General features: G+C 35.3%; 1 protein-coding gene across 2 annotated transcripts in view; it reads right to left on the reverse strand.

The window, feature by feature from the left end:
• LOC111150655 (translocated promoter region, nuclear basket protein) overlaps positions 1 to 21,641 on the reverse strand; it is a 65,426-nt gene that overhangs the window by 18,811 nt on the left and 24,974 nt on the right. For both annotated transcript variants that reach the window (XM_022508150.1, XM_022508151.1), the window contains exons 24-38: positions 21,294 to 21,410; positions 16,277 to 16,480; positions 15,988 to 16,172; positions 15,433 to 15,580; positions 11,614 to 11,751; positions 11,171 to 11,302; positions 9,851 to 9,981; positions 8,126 to 8,336; positions 6,769 to 6,912; positions 6,242 to 6,440; positions 4,972 to 5,177; positions 4,712 to 4,773; positions 2,378 to 2,586; positions 1,345 to 1,617; positions 493 to 641 (exon numbers count right to left, since the gene is read on the reverse strand). In XM_022508150.1, the coding sequence (XP_022363858.1) occupies positions 493 to 641; positions 1,345 to 1,617; positions 2,378 to 2,586; positions 4,712 to 4,773; positions 4,972 to 5,177; positions 6,242 to 6,440; positions 6,769 to 6,912; positions 8,126 to 8,336; positions 9,851 to 9,981; positions 11,171 to 11,302; positions 11,614 to 11,751; positions 15,433 to 15,580; positions 15,988 to 16,172; positions 16,277 to 16,480; positions 21,294 to 21,410 (2,508 nt within the window). The remainder of the gene's footprint in view (positions 1 to 492; positions 642 to 1,344; positions 1,618 to 2,377; positions 2,587 to 4,711; positions 4,774 to 4,971; positions 5,178 to 6,241; positions 6,441 to 6,768; positions 6,913 to 8,125; positions 8,337 to 9,850; positions 9,982 to 11,170; positions 11,303 to 11,613; positions 11,752 to 15,432; positions 15,581 to 15,987; positions 16,173 to 16,276; positions 16,481 to 21,293; positions 21,411 to 21,641) is intronic.

The raw sequence follows: 21,641 nt of genomic DNA on the forward strand, positions 1-21,641 counted from the left end.
TAATCTGAGAAAAAGAAGGCAGACAATGGTTTAAAATGTTCATGAAACTTAAACTCTTTATTCTTTGAATTAAAAAAACACCCAACTTTGAAATGGAATACAAATTAGATTTTTATAACTGTGTTTTGTTTTGTTTAAGAGAGAGAGAGAGAGAGAGAGAGAGAGGTCAGGGAGAAGGGACAGAAGGAGAGGGAGAGAGAGAATCTTCAGCAGGCTTCGTACCCAGCACAGAGCCCAAAGTAGGGCTCGATCTCATAACCCTGAGAGAGCTGAATCAAGAGTTGGATGCTTAACTGACTGAGCCACCTAGGTGTTCCGTAACTGTTTTTTAACTGAATTGACAAATAATTAAAGATATACTAAGAATTAGAAAAAAATGTTGGCAACAGCAACAACACCTGAGCTGCCAGTTGAAACTTCAACAGGAGTTTTTTTAGGTAATGGAGTCTGGTCCATTCACCTAATAATGTTGTAACTGAAAGAGTATTTTACCTCAGTTCCTACAGGGGTAACACTTTTCAACTTCTTTGGAAGAGGCATTTCCACTGTGTCATCAGAGACTTGATCTGATGCTTCTATGGTGCTATCCTCTTCTTCTTCACGTGTCCGTTTAGGCAAAGAAGAACTTGGGGTAGCTGACACTTTGAAATTACATAATTTAAATCTTGAATTAGAGGATGAAAGTGAACTCAATGAGACAAAGTTAATTTTTGAAATAGTTTGGTCATTTAACTAAAGGAAGACATAGCAAACACTTAACTGAACAATTCAATGTAATTTACTTCTGCTAATATCTGTAAACAAAGGGCAACCTAGGCTCTAAATCAATGGTCTTATAATATCAATTTCACCTGTGATTAGTAAACGCCATCAACTTTTAGAGCAATGCATTCGATTCATTGTGTAGTGATATAATTGCAAAGTTTACATAAGCCCTTCTATAGTTATAAAACCCAAGACTCCTATGATAACAAAACTTATATTGTATGTTTAGATTTGAAAATCCTTATATGGTCTTCTCTTACATGTCTTTTTTCTCAGAACCTGTATTAAGTTACATATAATGTTACGGGGTTGTATCACTTTAAAAATCAGTCAAAATAACTGGAGGAGAAGAAAGATCTGAATGATGAAAATGAGTGATCTGGTAATAAACATGAAATCAAGTGTTAGGAATCCATTTGTCCTTTCTAACACCTATTAGAAAACAAGTATGTCCAAAGAATATTCAAGATGTGTATTTTACATTCAAGAAACTATAAATGCACAGGTCTACTCTAACTTCATTTTAAAATTAAGTCTCCCAAAAAATAAAAATCAATCAATCAATCAAACCAAGCTTACCAGTGCCAAATACTGCTGTGGAAGTAGAAGGCCGCTCAACTGGTGAACTTTGAACAACCTCTACTATGTTGGGGGATAGCTCTTGATTTGCAGGCTCAATCTGAGGATGACTCTGCTGGGTGGGCTGCACAAAAGCTGTAGCCTGTGTTTGCTGCTGAACAGTTAAAATAGGCTGAGGGATAGAAGGCTGGACATTAGGACTAGTAGAACGGACAGAACCACTTGTGCTTCCAAAAACTGGAACATGTTCCACAGGCCCTTCTGACTGCATAGCTGAAAAATAATTGCAATACTTAATGTATTAAGTTTTCTATTCCTAGCAAAGCTGGATTTTCCCTCCCTACTGTGTAACTGGTAATGTTTTGCATAGTTATTTGTGTACATATCTCTTACCATTCACTAAGCAAAAACTGTATGGGTAAGCATAATGTATCATGCATTTTTTTGTGATGCCTATGTGCCTGCTATGGTAGTGTGTGTATGGTGGCATAATTAAATAAATATCTAAAACTCTTCCTAAGATTTTATTTAAATTACAATTAATTAAGATAAATAAATCAAAGAAGCTCAAAGACAAATTATAAATTTTTAGTAAGCATCAGTAATGAGTAAGAAGCTACCCAGGGGAACAAAGTGGAAAAAGTCAGACAGTTTCGGTGAAAAACTGGTCTTGGGTGAACCAGTGTTTTTTGTATGGTTTTCCAAGGTAGATTTCCTATCATTGTCTTTAACCATTAGGAGTAGAACTGCTGGCCTTAGAAAAACATGCTGTATACTTATAAATGTGTTATTTTCCTCCTTCTTCAGCTTCAAAAGGAAGGAGAAAGGAAGGGAATGGAAAGAGGGAGAAAATTCACTGCACTAATGAGTATCCTAGGAGTCACACCCTTGAAAATATTAACTACCCACTTTTACTATATGTTTTACTTTAGCTTTAGTGGAAATCTCATTTATACTTGAAGTTGCTATCATCTTCTCATAATAAATCTAAATAAGCAGTCAATCCAATCAGATCTGTTCCCATTTTACTTACCTTCCTGTGATTCTACTTGCGTAGTGGGCATCACTGTAGCTGTTGGGGTAGTAGTAGGATTTGTAACAGTTGCGGGTGTGACCATTGGGCGGATACTAGCCCTGGGTGTTGATTTATTCCCAGCCATTGCTGCAGCTGTCACTTTACTTGGAGTAGACACAACAGGAGTAGGCTTGATATTGGCTGTTGGTGGGTCTGATGTGCTGGCACTTACAGAGGGGAAAATATAAGAATAATGATTCATAAAAAACTTCTATAAATATCCCTTATAAAGTACATATACTTTATAAAAAAAAAAACCCACCACATAATCTTAAGAAAGAATAAAATTGGAGATCATGATCCCAGATTTCAAGATATATTATAGTAATCAAAACAGTATGGTACTAGCACATAAACAGAAACAACACCAATGGAACAGAATAGAGAGCCCAGAAATAAACCGATGATTATATGGTCAATTAATCTATTAACAAAGGAAGCAAGAATTTACAATGGGAAGTCTTTCAGGAATTAGTGTTGGGAAAAGTGGACAGGTACATGCAAAGGAATGAAACTGGACCACATTCTTAGACCATACACAAAAATAAACTCAAAATGAATTAAAGACCTAAATATGAGACCTAGAACCAGAAAACGCCTAGAAGAGAGCACAAGCAGTAATTTCTCTGAAACTGGCCGTAGCAACATTTTTCTAGATTATGTCTCCTGAGGCAAAGAAAACAAAAGCAAAAATAAACATTGGGATTACAGCAAAATAAAAGGCTTCTACACAGTAAAGGAAACAATTAACAAAACAAAAAGACACCGTACTGAATGGGAGAAGAAAACAGTAAATGATGGACCGATAAGGAGTTAACATCTAAATTAAAGAATTCATTCCAAAAAAAAAAAAAAAAAAGAATTCATGCAATTCAACACCAAAAAAACCCAAATAATCTAATTAAAAAATGGGCAGAAGACATGAACAGATGTTTCTCCAAAAAAGACATACAGATGGTTAATAGATACATGAAAAAATGCTCAATATCACTAATCATCAGGGAAATGGAAATCAAAACCACCATGAGATATCATCTCACACAAGTCAGAGGGCTAGTATCAAAAAGACAAAAATTAACAAGTGTTGGCAAGGATGTAGAGAAAAGGGAGCCTTGTGCATTGTTGGTGGGAATGTAAATTGGTGCAACCACTCTGGAAAATAGTATGGAGGGTCCTTAAAAAATTAAAAATAGAATTGGCATATGATCCAGTAATACACTACTGGGTGTTTACACAAAGAATATGAAATAGGTGAAGGGGATTAAAAGTACACTTGTGATGAGCAACCAAGTAACATATAGAATCACTGAATCACTATAATACATCTGAAACTAATATAACACTGTATTTTAACTATACTGGAATTAAAAAAATAAATAAACCAAAGAAAATTAAATAAATAAATAAACCAAAAACCACTGAGTTGTACTCTTTTTTTTTTTTTAATTTATTTGACAGAGATCACAAGTAGGCAGAGAGGCAGTCAGAGAAAGAGAGGGGGAAGCAGGCTCCTCACTGAGCAGAGAGCCTGATGAGGGGATCAATCCCAGGACCCTGAGATCATGACCTGAGACGAAGGCAGAGGCTTAACCCACTGAGCCTCCCAGGTGCCCCAGTTGTACTCTTTAAATAGGTGAATTGTGGGGCTTGTTAATTATATCTCAATAAAGCTTTAAAAAGGAAAAAAAAAGGCACCATGTGTTTCTTCAATAAATGTTCAGCAAGTATGATAGAGATATAAACTCAGACCCTATTAATTCTATTTTTCCAAATGTGCTTTGGGTACTTTTGGCAGATTAAAAAAAGATTATTATAGAGTATAATTCTATATTTTTTGTTCACTAAATATTTTAAAACTCTTACTGAAGAAGTTTTGAATTTAAGCATTAAAAACTATGCAAGAAATGTTCTATAATGGTGCATCCTGACCAAGTAGAATATACTCAGCTGTTGATCACTGAATCTAAGTCTTAGCCTAGCTTCCTAAATTTGTTATCACATAACATCACAGAGAAAATCAGTAGCCTCTTAGAAGTCTAAAAGATGAAAGATATCTTGTTTTTTTGGGTCACAAAGTTCTACCTGACAGGAAAGTATGGTGAAAACAAGAGTTCTGGAAAAAAGGGTTGGTAACTACATGGTGCAGTTTTGCACAGATGAACAGCTCTTTAGTACATATTTTTAGAATATAGATTTGTTTTCTCCTCGAAGATCACTAACTCTTGCTTTAAGTTTAAAAGAAACTTTGAAAGAAAAAACAGATTAAGCAACTGTGAGAGAACTAAAACTCACATTCCTCTTTCACCAGAAGCTGGAGTTGTTTTCAAAGTGATCTGTCTCTGCTGTTCTGGGACCTATAAAAGGAAAACTATGGATTATTTTGCCTGCTCTACAAGAGTTCACTAAACAATGCCATCAAAATATTTTACTTTTATTAATTCTCTCTGTATACTTTATTTAGCCAAAATTCACTGACAAAGCTTCTAAATCACCAGATACCTTCAAGTAAAATGTACAAAGAATGATTTATTTACACAGAATTAGCCAACCACCTTATTAGTAGGTTCTTGAGGCTCATCTCTCTGCTCAAGGTGTCTCTCTTGATGCTCTCGGAGTTCTCTTTCTAAGCGACTAATTCGACCTTCATACTGGGATTTAAGAGCAGTCATTCGAACATCCAATTCATCTTTCTGCTGATCTAAGGCTCCATTCCTTTGTTTAAGCTCCTCATTTTCTTTAGTTAACTGATCTTTCACACCTAAAGAAGTAACCACGTGATTCTATTAATATTATAATCAAACACTGGAAGTAAAGAACATTTGTGTACTTCAACAGGTACACTAAGATTGTTATCAGATTCTATTCCTGAGCTTTAACATCTACAATTAACTGATATACAATATATGTGAATAAGCAAAATTCTAAATATATCTATATTTATTACTCCAATATGAAATGTACCTACTGCACATAAAAATTCGTTAACTTTCTCTAAGATCTCATAAAGATAAAGGATGATTATAAACTGCAGTCAGAAGTCCTTTCACACGGCCTTTACTATTTCAACACATTATTAAAATACAAAGATATTATAAATTGTCAAATATTCATTTCATATAATCTAAAGCACATACTAAAAATAGTTAGGTGACATTTTTTAAATGAAATAACTGCTGAAACACTATATTACAGATCATTTAAAAAACTGCTTACAATAAAAACTAGCTGACTGGTCATTTTATTTACCCACTCACTAAGCAGAACAGCAAACAAGGTGCAGTTATTTCCAGAACATTGTAGCACTGGGCCCTTCACAAACTGAATCACTGGGCTGGTAAGATCCAATGCCATCTAGGAGTTTACAGAAGGCCTCTGAACAGCACACTGTGGACCCAAAGGATCACCAACACAAGGTACTAACAGTTACACAACAAAGCAGAAAGCCAACAGTACTTCCTATTACTAGCCAACAATTAGGAAAGGTTCATAAATAGATGAGGAACATCCTCATCATTTGAAAATTCAGACTGTTCTAATTCTGCGTCTAATTAAATAAGCCTTATATACATTTTAAGTAGCCTCCATGCCCAGTGTGGAGCCCATGTGGGGCTTGAACTCACAATAGTGAGATCAAGAGCTGAGCCGAGATCAAGAGTCCCTCAACCATCTGAGCCCCCAGGCATCCCACTCTAGTATTTAAACCACACACACAGAAACCACTTCATAGTATTTACTTATTTCTTTCCCATTTAAATTTTAAGCCTGCATCAAATAACCAACTTTCACTCTCAAGTTCAAACTTCAGCATATACAGAAATTTACCAGCTAAGTGTGCAATCTTTGACTTTGCTGCTACTATGGCCTTTCTTGTTTTTTCTTCCTTTTCAGTTATCTGCTGTCGGAGCTGCTCCTCTTGTGTGGTTCTATCTTGAAGATCCTGACGGAGTCGTGAAAGCTCAGATTGAAGCTGCACAGTCTGTTCCTGCAGATTTCTTGCTTCAGCCTCTTTTTCAGATAATGTCTTTTAAAGAAAAGCACAGTATTCACCATGTAATTCAATCAAATCAATACAAACTGTATGTCAGACAGAATTAAAATGTAACTTACTAATCTGCTTATTTAGATTAAATGGAAGTATAAATGTAAAATGGTGGTCAAACCACCATTAAAGTAGATACCTGATGACTGGATACTATTTATATACACAAATCATTCAGGTAAAAAGGATAAATATGCATAACAAAGATTAGATATTTCCATTTGACGAGAGAGTATTTAACATATTTCTTCTAGTATTTAACAGGCAAATAATTAGGGACATGTACTCTTAAGTACTCTCACACTCATACCTTCTGCAGATTTTCTACTTGACTCTCTAGTGATTTTGTCTTTGTTTCAGCTTGATTGAGGGTATCTTTGAGCTCCTGCATTTCTTGGACTGAGACATGCTGTTCCTGGTGGTCTCCAGAAGACTGAGCCGAGGTCTCCATGACCTAAGAGGACAAGCAGTAATAATACATTTTCACATTTTACTTAGTAGATTCACTTCTAAAAGTTCATCTAAGGAAATAATCACAACTACACAAAAAATTTATCTTAAAGAGTATTCATAAATGAACTTTTTTTTTTTTTAAAGATTTTATTTATTTGTCAGAGAGAGAGGGAGAGAGAGCGAGTGCAGGCAGACAGAATGGCAGGCAGAGGCAGAGGGAGAAGCAGGCTCCCTGCTGAGCAAGGAGCCCGATGCGGGACTCGATCCCAGCGGATCATGACCTGAGCCGAAGGCAGCTGCTTAACCAACTGAGCCACCCAGGCGTCCCCATAAATGAACTTTCTATGGAATAACTCTACTGCCTGAAAGTAAGGTTGTTAGTTAAAGAAGTTAGGGTTTTCCATACAACTGGATACTAGCCATCTAATCAGAATGATTGTAGATGGATGTTTGACACAGAAATGTATTTTCACAGAAATGAGTAAGGTGAAAAAGCAGGCTACAAAAATATAAAAATGATCTTATTTCTTTGGAAAAACACATTACAAACATGTTAAAGAAGGCATACTGAAGTACTAATAGCAGTCAACACCAAGGGGTACGAATTTTGGATTTTTAAAATATATTTCCTAATCTAACAGGTGCTAAATATGTAATTAAGTCAACATACAATTTTTTTTACTTTGGGGAATTAGTTTAGATCCAAAATGTAGTAAGAACTAAAAAATTCTTCTTGATAGGTGGTTAATGTACACTGTTGATATAACGCTATGAATGAAGCCTGATTAATTATAAAGAACAATCATTTTTTGGATATATATAATTTTATATAACTCAGCAGTGAGTTACAAGAACAGGTTTGAAAAGGGGCAATGTTAAAGACTGGAAAACTAAACTAAAAATACCTAGCATTTACTAAAATTTCTTTATGAACTTACAGTGTAATGTGAGGCATATTAAAGAGCAAATCTTAAAACCAAATAAAGATATCAATATAAACTTAAACTCATGTTCACAATCTAAAGACCAATAATAAAAATAATAAAGAAATAAGACTTTCAGGAATCATTATATGTGTGTGTAAAGTATATAAGCCAAAACTATGTATGCCAAAAATTACATATATATATATATATATATATATATATATATATATATTCATTTATGCACATATATATATATATAGAAAGAGAGAGAAAATTACTTCAAAATACCTTGTCCTGTTGTGCTTTAAGTTCTTCATATTGAGTCTTGTATCTACGCCCAATCTTCTTGACCTGAGTAATAGTTTTGACTTTTTCTTGGATATCAATTATTTTGGCATCTAAGTCCTTTTGTATGGTTTCCTTTTCACTTCTTACTTTATTTAAGTCTTCCTTTAGACTCTGGATTAAGTTCTGGTTGTTGGTCAAAGATGCATTTGATCTAAACAAAGAAAAAAATGGGGTAAAGGAGAAAGATAAATATAGGAGACTTTTTTCAAATTTTAAAATCCTTTCATTTATATTACTATATGCTTTAGAATGTTTGGTATTTTAAAATACTAAAACACACACACACTCCAAAAGATAATTCATTAAATGATGAATTTGTGATCCTTTAGAAAGGTTTTATTCCCTTACTGTAAAGGCATACATGCCCACTTTAAATAAGAGAAAACCTGAGCTACCAGTGGCTAATTAACATGCACAACTTTACATAGTAATCAAATGTTAGTACACAGATTTTAATCTACTTCTCCCTGATATCAAATCTATACTCTTTCTACCATATTGGGTGTTGAGAAAGTAAGTCAGGCTTTGCAGTCTTTATCACATGTTCTTCCTTTCTTACAATTTAAAAATGTGAAATCTTTCTTAGCTTACAGGCTGTGCAAAAACAGGCATTTAGGTTATAGTCTGCCAACCCCATATTCATCATAAACTGAATTTGAGGGCAGATGACCTGAATTAAGAGTGTGGGTTTAACAACTACTAATTGTGACCTTGGGTATGTTTTTGAATCTTAGTTTCCTCATCTCTGAAATTAAGTATTATCTTTCCTACTCAAAATGCCAGACTGTTATAAAAAAAGAAAAGAGAATATAGATGAGAAAAATTCATAAGTTGTCAAGCTTTATAAAAGTAGGGAATGACATAAACAAATGACATAAAAACTTTAAAAAGGTAAACCAGAAACATCAATTTTAATATTAAATTACTTAACTTGATTTTTTAAAGCAAGCAGACTCCTGGCTGAGCATGGAGCCCAATGTAGGGCTCAATCTCAGGACCTTGGAACCATAACCTGAGCTGAAATCAAGAGTCAGATGCTTAACTGACTTAGCCACCCAGGTGCTCCTAAATTTCATAACTTTTAAAGGACAATAGTTCACTGTAAATTCATTTAAAGAAACTTTTTTTTTAAGATTATGTTTATTTTTTAAAGATTATATTTATTTGAGAGAGTGAGTGAGCAGGGACAAAGGGCAGAGGGAAAGCAGACTCCCGGATGAGTAGGAAGCCTGATGAGGACCTTGATCCCAGGACCCTGAGATCATGACCTGAGTCAAAGGCAGACACTTAACTAACTGAGCCACCCAGATGCCACCATTAAAAAAAAATTTCTAAAAACTTATGTTATTACACACTTCCAAATACTCATAAATATACAGTAACCAAAAGAAGAAAAACCTACTTACAGAAGTTATTCTATTTACAAATACTTTAGAACCAAAGGTACAGATTTTTAAAAAAATAATCATATATAAAGACATAAAATTAAATTATGGTTTGCTTGGCTTCAGAAGTAAAAAAGGGAAAGACGCATGTAAGGGCTCTAGCAAGTTTCATTTTTTCTAAACTCAGGATGCACTTGGAGAGTCAATACATAAAGAGTAGAAATAAACTTGCTTAAGAATTCATACAATGATACACAATTTAAGGCTTCTTTCCACTTACCTTGCTATTTCAGCTTTAAGTCTCCCAATTTCTTCAGTCAACTGTTGAATACGCTTAGTATGAACTTCCTTTTCAGAAAGGAGCTTCCGATATTCTTCTGTATCTGGATCTTTCTGTTGACTTACTAGATGCTAGAGTAGCAAAAATGCATAATATCGTTTTATAGGTTTTATGAAACTAATGTGCTATAAAACTAATGTGCTAATAAATCAACACCATTATCTGATTACGTTTACGTAAGATGCCTTATATACATGGTGATCAAGCACCAAACTACAAAATAAGATTGAAACTTTGGTTTATTTAGCTAAAAATAAAAAGTCTAGCCAAAATGGAAAGGGGAAATAAAGTAAATGTCATTATGCATTATTTTTTCACAACTGCAAACAAATATTTCAAAACAGTTACAAAGGAGCCAAATAAAGGCATCCAGAGAAATTATAAGCATTAATATTAAATATCTACTTTCACTAAAGTGACATTTATAAGAAAAAAATGTCTATAAATCATTATAATTGAAACCAAAAATATGAAGTTAATCCTAAATATAATTGATTCCATTAGCTAGGAAAGAGAGCAGCAAAATTTAAGAAACATATCTAGATTTGGGACGGTAACCCTCCTTTCTTGATTCTTCAGATTGCTTGTGTGACAAAAATAGGAATAAATGGGCTCTAAAGTTTGACAATCCTATACAGATAATAATAGTCACTATTCTAGACCATTTTCTTTTCTTTTTTTTTTTTTTTAAACAAACAATTTTGTTTACTTATTTGACAGAGACACAGTGAGAGAGGGAACACAAGCAGGGGGAGTGGGAGAGGAAGAAGCAAGCTTCCCACTGAGCAGGGAGTCTGACGTGGGGCTCAATCCCAGGACCCTGGGATCATGACCTGAGCCGAAGGCAGCTGCTTGAAGACTGAGCCACCCAGGTGCCCCTCTAGCCCATTTTTGAGGTGCCAGGTAACTACTTTACATTTATTAAATTTTTTGTAAAATGAAAAGTAGCAATATATCTTCATATTTACAAATGAGAAAAACAGGTTCAGAAAGATTAAGGAGCTCTCACAAATCACGTAACTAGTATCTGGCAAGGCAGATTTCCAACCTTTTGTTTTCATCTAGAGCTGGAGTTTCTAACATTTCCTGTGAACAAATCTTTTTAAAGTGCTTCAATAAACTAGACAAATTCATTTTATTATGCACAAAAATATTTTAGAAATAAAGGAAAAACACAAATTTGGAATTTAAGGAAATTAGCCACTTCCTAAAAAAATTTCCCCTTCACTAATCAACGTTTCCATGTTTAACTGCATTTACCTGGTTCCGTGCTTTCCAACGTTTGACATCTTCTTCTAGTAACTTCTTCTCTGCTTGCAACATACCGCTTTTCTCACTCAGCTCGGCATTTGCTTCTTGTAAGGGTAAAATATCTAACTCCAGTTTCCTTACCTGAAAATAGGGCCAGTATTTTTTTTTAACAACTCATGTAAAAACTCTAATATTATTTTTTTATTTTATTTTTTAAAGATTTTTATTTATTTATTTGACAGACAGAGACCACAAGTAGACAGAGAGGCAGGCAGAGAGAAGAGGAAGCAGGCTCCCCGCTGAGCAAAGAGCCCAACTCGGGGATCGATCCCAGGACCCTGAGATCATGACCTGAGCTGAAGGCAGAGGCTTTAACCCACTGAGCCACCCAGGCGCCCCAAAACTCTATTATTATTAAAAATGACTTTGTTCTTGATTAGTAAGTTCCAAACCTTTGCTTGCATCTGCTGTAGATCCTGCTCCAGCCTCTCTTTCTCTTCTCTTAGCATCTTATTGGTCTCCATCACTACATTCATTGTTTCAGTTTTCTTCATCAGTTCCTCATGTTGGGCCATTGTTTTTGCAGTTACCTAAAGATTTCAAACACATGTGTACAGCAACATCCAACATTTGGTGAAGACCTATCTTTTCCTACTACTTCTAATCTTCCCTACAAAAAGTAAAAAGGATTTAAATGTCAGCTTTTAAAATGGAAATTTCTGAAAGTTTCTCATGTTTCTTTTTCTATGGTGCAAGCTAATGACAGAGTTTAAACAAATGCAAGAAATTACAGCAATTTAAGTGAAAAGATACAAATCCTACCAACAAATAATCAGTACTAACACTGGGTAAAAACATCAGTCCAGATCTCTATTGATCTTCCCTTATCTATTCTTTTTCTTGGTATACTGAATTTATTAAGGGTTTTAAAATGTTATTTGTCCTCAGTCCCCTCCCCGCCTTGTTCAGAAATTCTTCATTTCATTCGGCTGTTTCATCACTTTGGTTGTGAGCAACTTTCCTAAATATCCGTTCAATTGTGAGGAACTTCTTTTCTGTTCTCACTGGGTATAATTATCTATCGTTTACATATTACTTTATTCCCTCAGCATTTTTTTTTTTTTGAAGATTTTATTTATTCATTTGACAGACAAAGGTCACAGGTAGGCAGAGAGGCAGGCAGAGAGAGAAGAGGAAGCAGGCTCCCTGCTGAGCAGAGTGCCCAATGCAGGGCTCGATCCCAGGACCCTGAGATCATGACCTCAGCTGAGGGCAGAGGCTTAACCCACTGAGCCACCCAGGTGCCCCCCTCAGCATTTTTAAAGCTATGACTCAGGCCAAAGGACGAAGCTACAGCAACCAATCAAAAAGAGAAACCACAGGCCCTCCTCCCCATTCAACTGGAGCAGTTTTCCTCCGGAGTACATTTTCTAGATACGCCTTGTAGACCTCAAAGTACTAGAAAGGAAGCTCCCATTCAAGGGCAATTTATCTTGAGATACTGTAAATAATACTAATTTTTTCTCCATTTGAAATATATGCTATGCTGTAAGAAATCATTCTGTCAAATGTAACTACTATCCATAAAGTCAAACTTCTGGGATCAGGAAAGTATATTTAAATTGATTCCCATCATAACCAGTGGGACACATCTAACCCAACTGTGAATAGACATATCTCACAACCACCATGCTGCTGATTATGCGGCCTAGGGTCTCTTGCCTTATCCCCCCTTCCTTCCACTACTCCTGCCTCTCTCTTCCCTATAACAGCTGGGGTGGCTTGCTAGAGTAGGTGTGAAGATTTCAGGTCACAGGCTGTGGGGCTACTGCTGGGTGTGTGGGGGTGCTCTAGATACACCCGATTTCTTTTTTAGGTCTGAAATAATGCCTACTCCCTAATGCCACTATCCTTTCTTCACTTCCCACTACCACCCTTGGCCAAGCACAGATTGTAATCCCCTCTCTCTCCTCTGAAATTGGCCTTTGGTGAGGAATTCAGGGCTTTGCCTGTATCTTTTCCCCCACCTTAATTGAGGGGTGCTGTTTTTTCCTTCCTCCTCAAGTGCCTTTGTGCACCATCACCACTCTACTTTCCACGACACTTCCTTGCTTTGGACAGAAGCCATCAGGTAAGGTTGGAAAGTCTCTGACTTCCCGTGTTTAGTTTTAGAATAACATTTACTCCCTCTCCACCAGCCTTGGAATAAATCCTGGGTCCTTAGCCCTGCCACCCTCTGGGGTCATCGTTAGCTGATGTGGTTCTTTAGCTCAGGTCTGGATGAAGTGAAAAGAACAGTCACCAGGGGTTCTCAGACCAGCCAGCTCTCAAAGTTCTTGGTGGTTAAGCTTGGAGAAAAGCCACAGAAGAAACCTATAAGTACACATGTGTCCTCTGAATGAACTATATTTGCTTTTGCTTTTAAAAATTGAAGTTTTTTAACAGAGTTCTCATTTGGTCATCCCTGTAATCCATTTGAGTCTAGTTAGGAATCTGACAACGAAAACAAAAAGAACCTTGAATTCGGTGCATACTTTGGTTTTGGTGCTGCTGCTTCTCACAGTCCTCAGCAGGGATTAAGAAAGAACTCTGAGTGCACGGCAGAGGCCTAAAACTGGTGGGCCTGATGTCTTGGCAAATTGCTGCTTTTTCCCTTTTTCTGTTCAAGATCAGTAAATGCTGAGATGAGGATGCATACTGAAATAAAAGCCATTGCGTTCTAAGGTGTTTTTTTTTTTCTTTTTAATTTAATGTTTAAGACCAGCAGCTATCAAGTCCGAAAAGCAACTGATATTTCCATTAATCTTTTTCTCGGGAGAAACCTTAATTCTAACGGCTTAACATCCTGTAAATAAAGTTTAATGTAACAGAATTGCATAAGCAGCCTTTTCATCAACAGACTACTGCCTGCTTTTAATGTAATAAAAAAAAAGTATACGTTAAAAAAAAAAGTTATGGCTCAGCATTGCCATCCTACTTTAAAAAAATTTATTTATTTATTTATTTATTTATTTTAGAGAGAGAGAGAGAGAGAAAAGGAGCATGCATGTGCAAGTGGGGGGAGGGGCAGAAAAAGGAGGGGGTGGAGAGAGAGAGAGAGAGAGAGAGAGAGAGAGAGAGAGAGAGACTGACTCTCTAATGAGTCTGACATGGGGTTTGATGCCAGGACCCTGAGATCGTGACCTGAGTTGAAACTGAGAATTGGTCACTTAACTGACTGAACTGCCAGACGCCCCTTGCTTCGGTATTATTTCTGATATAACACGTTACTTTTCGCCTCTTCTGATTTTGTGTAGGTGTTGGGTTTTCCCCTAACTTTGTCAGTTGGGCGTTTCCAAATATTTGCCTGAAGGAAAATTAAGTGAATATGCAATCTTTTTAAAAACCCTGATTCTGCTCTTTTTCCTCCAAATGTTAATGTCACAGAATTGGAGGGTCTGTTTACTTCCATGATGAGATGTTTGAATTGGATGGTTTCCTCAAGATGTAATTCTGAAGCTTTTCATTTCTGTATGAAAACATAAATCCCATAAATCTACTCACTTTCCCTTGGGTTTCAACACTTTTTCTCTAGCAGCCATTCCAACAGCCATTCCAACTCTCAATCAGTTAAAAGAAGATAAATGATTCTAGGTCTTAATTTCCTTCCTTTCAGATGTTAAGTTGTATTACTGCATATCCTCAGAATGAGGGCACTGCAATTATAAGCTTTTGGGCAGTAGTGTAGGTTAAGGAGTTGAGCTTGTGCTATGACCATCCGTTCACTACTCTATCTCCTTTTCCTTTCCTGGTTGATAGTTTTGACTATTTTTTACTCCCTTGCTGAGGAAGAAGTATTCCGTAGCAATTTCTATCTACAACCCTATCCAAGAATAACTACTCAGACATATACGTGACAACATAATAATAAAGATAACTGAAATTTATTAAGTACTCACTATGCACCGGACACATTTCTAAATGCTTCGTGTACTTTAACTCACTTAATCCTTAATATTATTATCATCTCAATATTACAGATGAGGAAATTTAAGAGCTGGGAAATTAGTATACCTAAGACACACATCTAATAGTATGAAGCTAGAATTTAAAACCATGTAGTCTGATTGCCATTAGTCTTTTATCATTATGCAGTATCACTGTTATAATGTTTTAATAGTTTATGAGTTTAAGAAAAGCACTTATTTCAAATTAAATTTTATGTCCTAAGAAACAAAAATTTAGCTCTCTTTCGACTTAACAACTGCTTTCTTAAAGCTTAGGATACATACCTGGACTTTCTCTCTTTCAGCATTTAGACTATCCTGCAGTTCCTGCAGCTCTCTTTCTAAAAGTTCAACTCTTTGTCGATAACGCAGACTCTCAACCTGAGCCACCTCAAACCTGGTTTCAGCAATTTCTTTTTCTCGTCGTATAAATCTGTAAGAACATGTAAGATTTTATTTGGATTAAAAAAAAAAATGCCAACAACACAGCATTTCAAAACTTAATTTTTAACATGATAAAAACCACTGACTTTAATAACTATTTTTACCTCTTTTAATAATGAGACTTTTTAAAATTATAAACAATGGCTTTACAAATGTGCATCTTTAAATTACTCAAAAGGCATTTAGTTTTTCAAAGAATCTACTCAACTTCTTACTATCAGATTTAATTTAATCATTTCTTTAATTTGGCATATATCTAAATGTCAAAAATGATCACTAAGGGATGGAATGGGCTTTATAAATAAATAGCTCATAACCCCCACTTCCCTAATTTACGCATTTATAGTTGCATTACACAGTTGTTGATATACCACAGAGATGAAGCACTGGATTTACCTGAGAATTTCTAAAATTTGTTCTTGAGATTTCCCTTCCTCACTGAGAGATACATTCAAGGGACCTTGTACACCTTCTTTCACAGAGGCAACAACCTTGTCACTTAATTTTTCAATCTGATCATGAAGCAATCTGTTTTGTTTCTCTAGATCTTCACAGCGAGACATACACTTGGCAACTTCATCCTGTAAACAACAGTCTATTATAAGAGCAGACTTTCCAGTGTACATTTAAAAAACCCCAAACCTTTAAATTCTCCAGAATATTCTATCATGACCTACAGTAATACCTTTAACATTCTCTCTCTTTCCTCCCAAGATGCTTTACACTCCAATAACTGTGATTCTGCTTTCTGGGTCGTTTCTTCCAAATGCTGGCGGACTGATGCCATTTTGGAAACCTGCTCCTTGGCAGCTTGCAGAGCTTCAACATCCGCAGCATGTAGCATCAATTCTCTCTCATACTTATTCTGAGCTTCCACAGCTATTTTAGCCTGTAAGAAATTATTCCTCCATTGATACAAGATTAAAAACTCATAAGCCTCGTCAATATTTTCTGAAACGATGTACACTATATTATTTGTAATAACAAAAGACAACCTAAATGTACCAAATAGGAGAATAAGTAGAAGTTACAATGCATCTATTTAATGAAATATATGCCGCTTACAAGAGACCCATTTTAGACCTAAAGACACCTATAGATTAAGGGAGGGGATAGAGAAACATTTATCATGTAAATGAAGTCAAAAGAAAGCCAAAGTAGCAACACTTGTATCAGAGAAAATAGATTTTTAACCAAAGACTATAACAAGAGATGAAGATGGGCACTATATCATAATATCCAACAAGAAAATCTAATAATTGTAAATATTTATGCCCCCAACATGGGAGCATCCAAATAAATAAAACAATAACAATCATAAAGGAACTCATTGATAATAATACAATAATCGTAGGGAACTTTAACACCCCACTTACATCAAAGGACAGATCATCGAAGCAGAAAATCAATTAAGGAAACAATGGCTTTGAAATGAAAAACTGGACCAGATGGACTTAACAGATATATTCAGAACATTTCATCCTAAAGCAGCAGAATACACATTCTTTTTGAGTGCACATGGGACATTCTACAGAACAGACTCTTATCACATGCTAAGTCACAAGTCAGGCCTAGACAAATACAAGTAGACTGAGATCATACCATGCATATTTTCCCACCACATCACTAGGAAACTTGAAGTTAACCGCTAGAAAAAATGTGGAAAGGCCACAAATACATGGAGGTTAAAGAGCATACTACTAAAGAATGAGTGGATCAACCAGGAAATTAAAGAAATTTAAAAATACATGGGAACAAGTACTTCAAGTGAAAATGAAAATACGATAGTCTAAAACCTTTTTTGGGACGCAGCAAAAGTGGTCCTAAGAATGAAGTATATAATAACAATACAGGCTCCCCTCAAGAAGCAAGAAAAATCTCATATATGCAACCTAACATTAAACCTAAAGGATCTAGAAAAAGAAAAACAAATGAAGCCTAAAGCCAGCAGAAGCAAGCAAATAATGATTGGAGCAGAAATAAATCACATAGAAAGAAACAAACAAACAAAACCCAGTAGGACAGATCAATGAAATCAAGAACTAATTCTTTAAAAAATTGATAAAATTAATAAACCCTTAGTCAGACTTGTCAAAAAGAAAAGAGAAAGGACCTAAATAAATAAAATCATGAATGAGAGAGATCACAACCAACACCACAGAAATACAAACTGTAAGAGAATATTATGAAAAATTACATGCCAAGAAATTAGGCAAAATGGAAGGAATGGATGCATTCCTAGACACATATAAACTACCCAAGCTGAAACAGGAAGAAATAGAAAAGTTGAACAGACCCATGAACCACCAAAGAAATTGAATCAGTAATCAAAAATCTCCAAACAAAAAAGTCTAGCCAGATGGCTTCCAGGGGAATTCTACGACACATTTGAAGAAGACTTAATACCTATGTACCAAAAAATAGAATACCAAATACCAAAAATATAGAAATGGAAGGAAAACACCCAAATTCATTCTATGAGGCCAGCATTACCCTGAATCCAAAACCAGACAAAGACCCCACTAAAAAGGAGAATTATAAGGCAACACCACTGATGAACATGGATGCAAAAATTCTCAACAAAATAATAGCAAATTGAATCCAACAGTACATTAAAAGAACCATTCACCACAATCAAGTGAGATTTATTCCTGGGTGGCAGTGGTGGTGCAGTATTTGCAAATCAATCAAAATGATACACCACATTAACAAAAAATGGTTAAGAACCATATGAACCTCTCAACAGATGTGGAAAAAGCATCTGACAAAGTATGACATCTATTCATAAAAAAGTCCTCAACAAAGTAGGGATAGAAGGAACATACCTCAATATAATAAAGGCCATATATGAAAAACCCACAGCTAATATCACCCTCAATAGGAAAACCTGACAGCTTTTCCTCTATGGTCAGGAACAACACAAGGATGTCCACTCTCACCACTGTTATTTAACACGGTACTAGAAGTCCTAGCCTCAGCAATCATACAACAAAAAGAAGGAGAAAGCATCCAAAGAGTCAAAAAAGAAGTCAAAATTTCACTATCTGCAGATGACATGATAGACTCTATCAAAAAATTGCTAGAACTGATACATGAATTCAGTAAAGTCACAGGACACAAAATCAACATACAGAAATCCACTGCATTTTTATACAATAATAAAGCCGCAGAAAGAGAAATCAAGGAGATCAATTCAAAGACCATAAGACACCTAGGAATAAACCTAACTAAAGAGATAAACGATCTGTACTCTGAAAACTAAGTAACACTATAAAACTATGAAAGAAATTAAAGATAACACAAAGAAATAGGAAGACATTTCATGCTCATGGATTGGAAGAATAAGTATTATTAAAATGTCTATCCTACCCAAAGGAGTGTACACATTTAATGAAATCCCTATCAAAATACCATCATTTTTCAGAGAGCTAGACCAACGAATCCTAAAATGTGTATGGAACCACAAAAGACCCTGAATAACCAAAGCAACCTTGAAAAAAGAAAAGCAAAGCTGGAGGCATCACAATTCCAGATTTCAAGCTATACTGCAAAGTTGTAGTCACCAAGACAGGATGATAATGGAACAAAAAACAGACACATAAATCAACAGAACAGAGCAGAGAACCGAGGAATGAACCCACAACTAGGAAAGAACATCCTATGGAAAAAGACCCTTCAACAAATGATGTTGGGAAAACTGGACGGCCACAAGCAGAAGCAGCAGAAGAATGCAACTAGACCACTTTCTTACACCATACACAAAAATACTCAAAATGGATTAAAGACCTAAATGTGAGACAGGAACCATCAAAATCCTCAAGGAGAAAAAGGCAGTAACCTTTCTGGCACTGGCTGTCCCAACTTCTTACTAGATAGGTATCCTAAGACAATAGAAATAAAAGCAAAAATAAACTTTTGGGACTTTATCAAAATAAGCTTCGGCACAGCAAAAGAAACTAAACTAAAAGGCAACCTACGGAACAGGAGAAGGTATTTGCAAATGACATATCTGATAAAGATTAGTATCTAAAATACGTGAAGAACATGTCAAATCCAATACCCAAAAAACAAACGATCCAGTTAAAAATGGGCTTAAGACGTAATGAACAGGCATTTTTCCAAGACATATGGATGGTTAACAGACACATGAAAAGATCCCAACATCACTCTCATCATTAGGGAAATAAAATCAAAATTACAACGAAGATATCACCTCACACTTGTCAGAATGGCTAAAACGAACAATACACGAAACAACAGATGTTGGCAAAGATGTGGAGAAAGAGGAACACTCTTACATTATTGGCAGGAATGCAAACTGGTGTAGCCACTCTGGAAAACAGTATGGAGGTTCCTCAAAAAGTTAAAAATAGAACTGCCCTACAATCCAGCAATTGTACTACTAGGTATTTATCCAAAAGATAAAAAAAATACTGATTTGAAGGGACACTTGCACCCCAATGTTTATAGCAATATTATCAATAATACCAGTATTATGGAAAGAGCCCAAATGTTCACTGACTGATGAAAGGATAAAGAAGACATGGTATATATATTCAATGGAATATTACTCAGTCATAAAAAAGAATGAAATCTTGCTATTCGCAACATTGTGGACAGTATTGTGCTAAAAGAAACAGGTCAGAGAAGGACATATACCATATGATCTCACTCATGCATGGAATTTAAGGGAAAAAAACAACTGAACATGGGGCAAAAAAAAAAAAAAAAAAAAAAGGCAAACCAAGAAACAGACTCTTAACTATAGAGAATTGAGGGTTACTGAAGGGAAGGTGGGTGGGGGGATAGGTTAAATAGGTGATGGGGATAAAGGAAGGCACCTGTAAGGAACACTGGGTGTTGTATATAAGTGATAAACCCCTAAATTCTACACCTGAAAATAGTATTACACTGTATGTTAACCTACTGGAATTTTTTTAAAAATTGGAGAAAAACAATCTCCACCACAAAAACAAAGAAGAAATATTAAAGAACTGTTCAAAAAGAAACTTATGAAGACTATGTAGCAATCTGGAGGAGGTTTTATGAAATAAAGGCTAAGTATAACTCACATATGTAAAAGTACACGTGCACACATGCATACAAACTAAAAGTCAACAAAGGGAAATAAGAATAATTTATTTTAATATTGAATTATGGATACATTCATTTTAATTTCCAACATTATTACGTTTGGCAATAAATCAAGAATAATTCATTTTTCTCTAATTACTTTGAAGTACATTCCTCTATATTCAATTTTTAAAGTAATCTTTGTACACACACACACACACACACACACACACAAACTATATACAAGTAAGCAATATATGTGACAGCCACCATTTTGCACCCCCCCAAAAAAACTGTCATGAAATGAATGGTTATTCATATACTACCCAACTTAAAAATGAGAACATTATTAATCTGCTTACTTGTATTCCTTTCCCATTCTATCTCAGTTTTATTCTCACTCATATTTTTATATTTTTCCCCATTTGTGAAGACTGACTTGTGATTCTTGCACTATTTACTTTTAGCCTTCACTTTTCAGCTGATCTTCATTCAAGTTCCACAATAGTGTAAATAATTTTGCATTTCTCTGAGGTTCGCCCATCCCCAAGATGTATTAAGATACTCCAAGAACCGTTCCCTCGGATCAAATCTCATTTATCAATAACTGGCTCCAAATCAGCACTTACCTGTTCCTGACAGTCACGTCTGGCTTGCTGTTCATTATTCAAAGCTGTGCCAGCTCTCTGAAGAGCTTCTTGTACTTCATTCTGAACGCTGCTGAGTGTTTTCTTTAACTCAGATAACTAAACCAGAAGAACATTAAAACCAGAGTTAACTGCAAACTTATTTTATAGTAAAGACAGATTTTAAATATCGAACTAGTCCAAAGGGACTTCTTACTAAATTTAAAAGTTAACTTGATATTATCTGCACAAACTTTACAGGTCTATATTCACTAAAATACCAATGCTTGGGCAGAGGCTTCTAAAAAGCAGCAGTGATACCTACTACCATAAAGTAGTCTAAAATTCTTA

This window comes from Enhydra lutris, unplaced genomic scaffold, assembly GCF_002288905.1.
Source record: "Enhydra lutris kenyoni isolate GAN:26980312 unplaced genomic scaffold, ASM228890v2 scaffoldscaffold24, whole genome shotgun sequence".
Classification (NCBI taxonomy): Eukaryota; Metazoa; Chordata; class Mammalia; order Carnivora; family Mustelidae; genus Enhydra; species Enhydra lutris.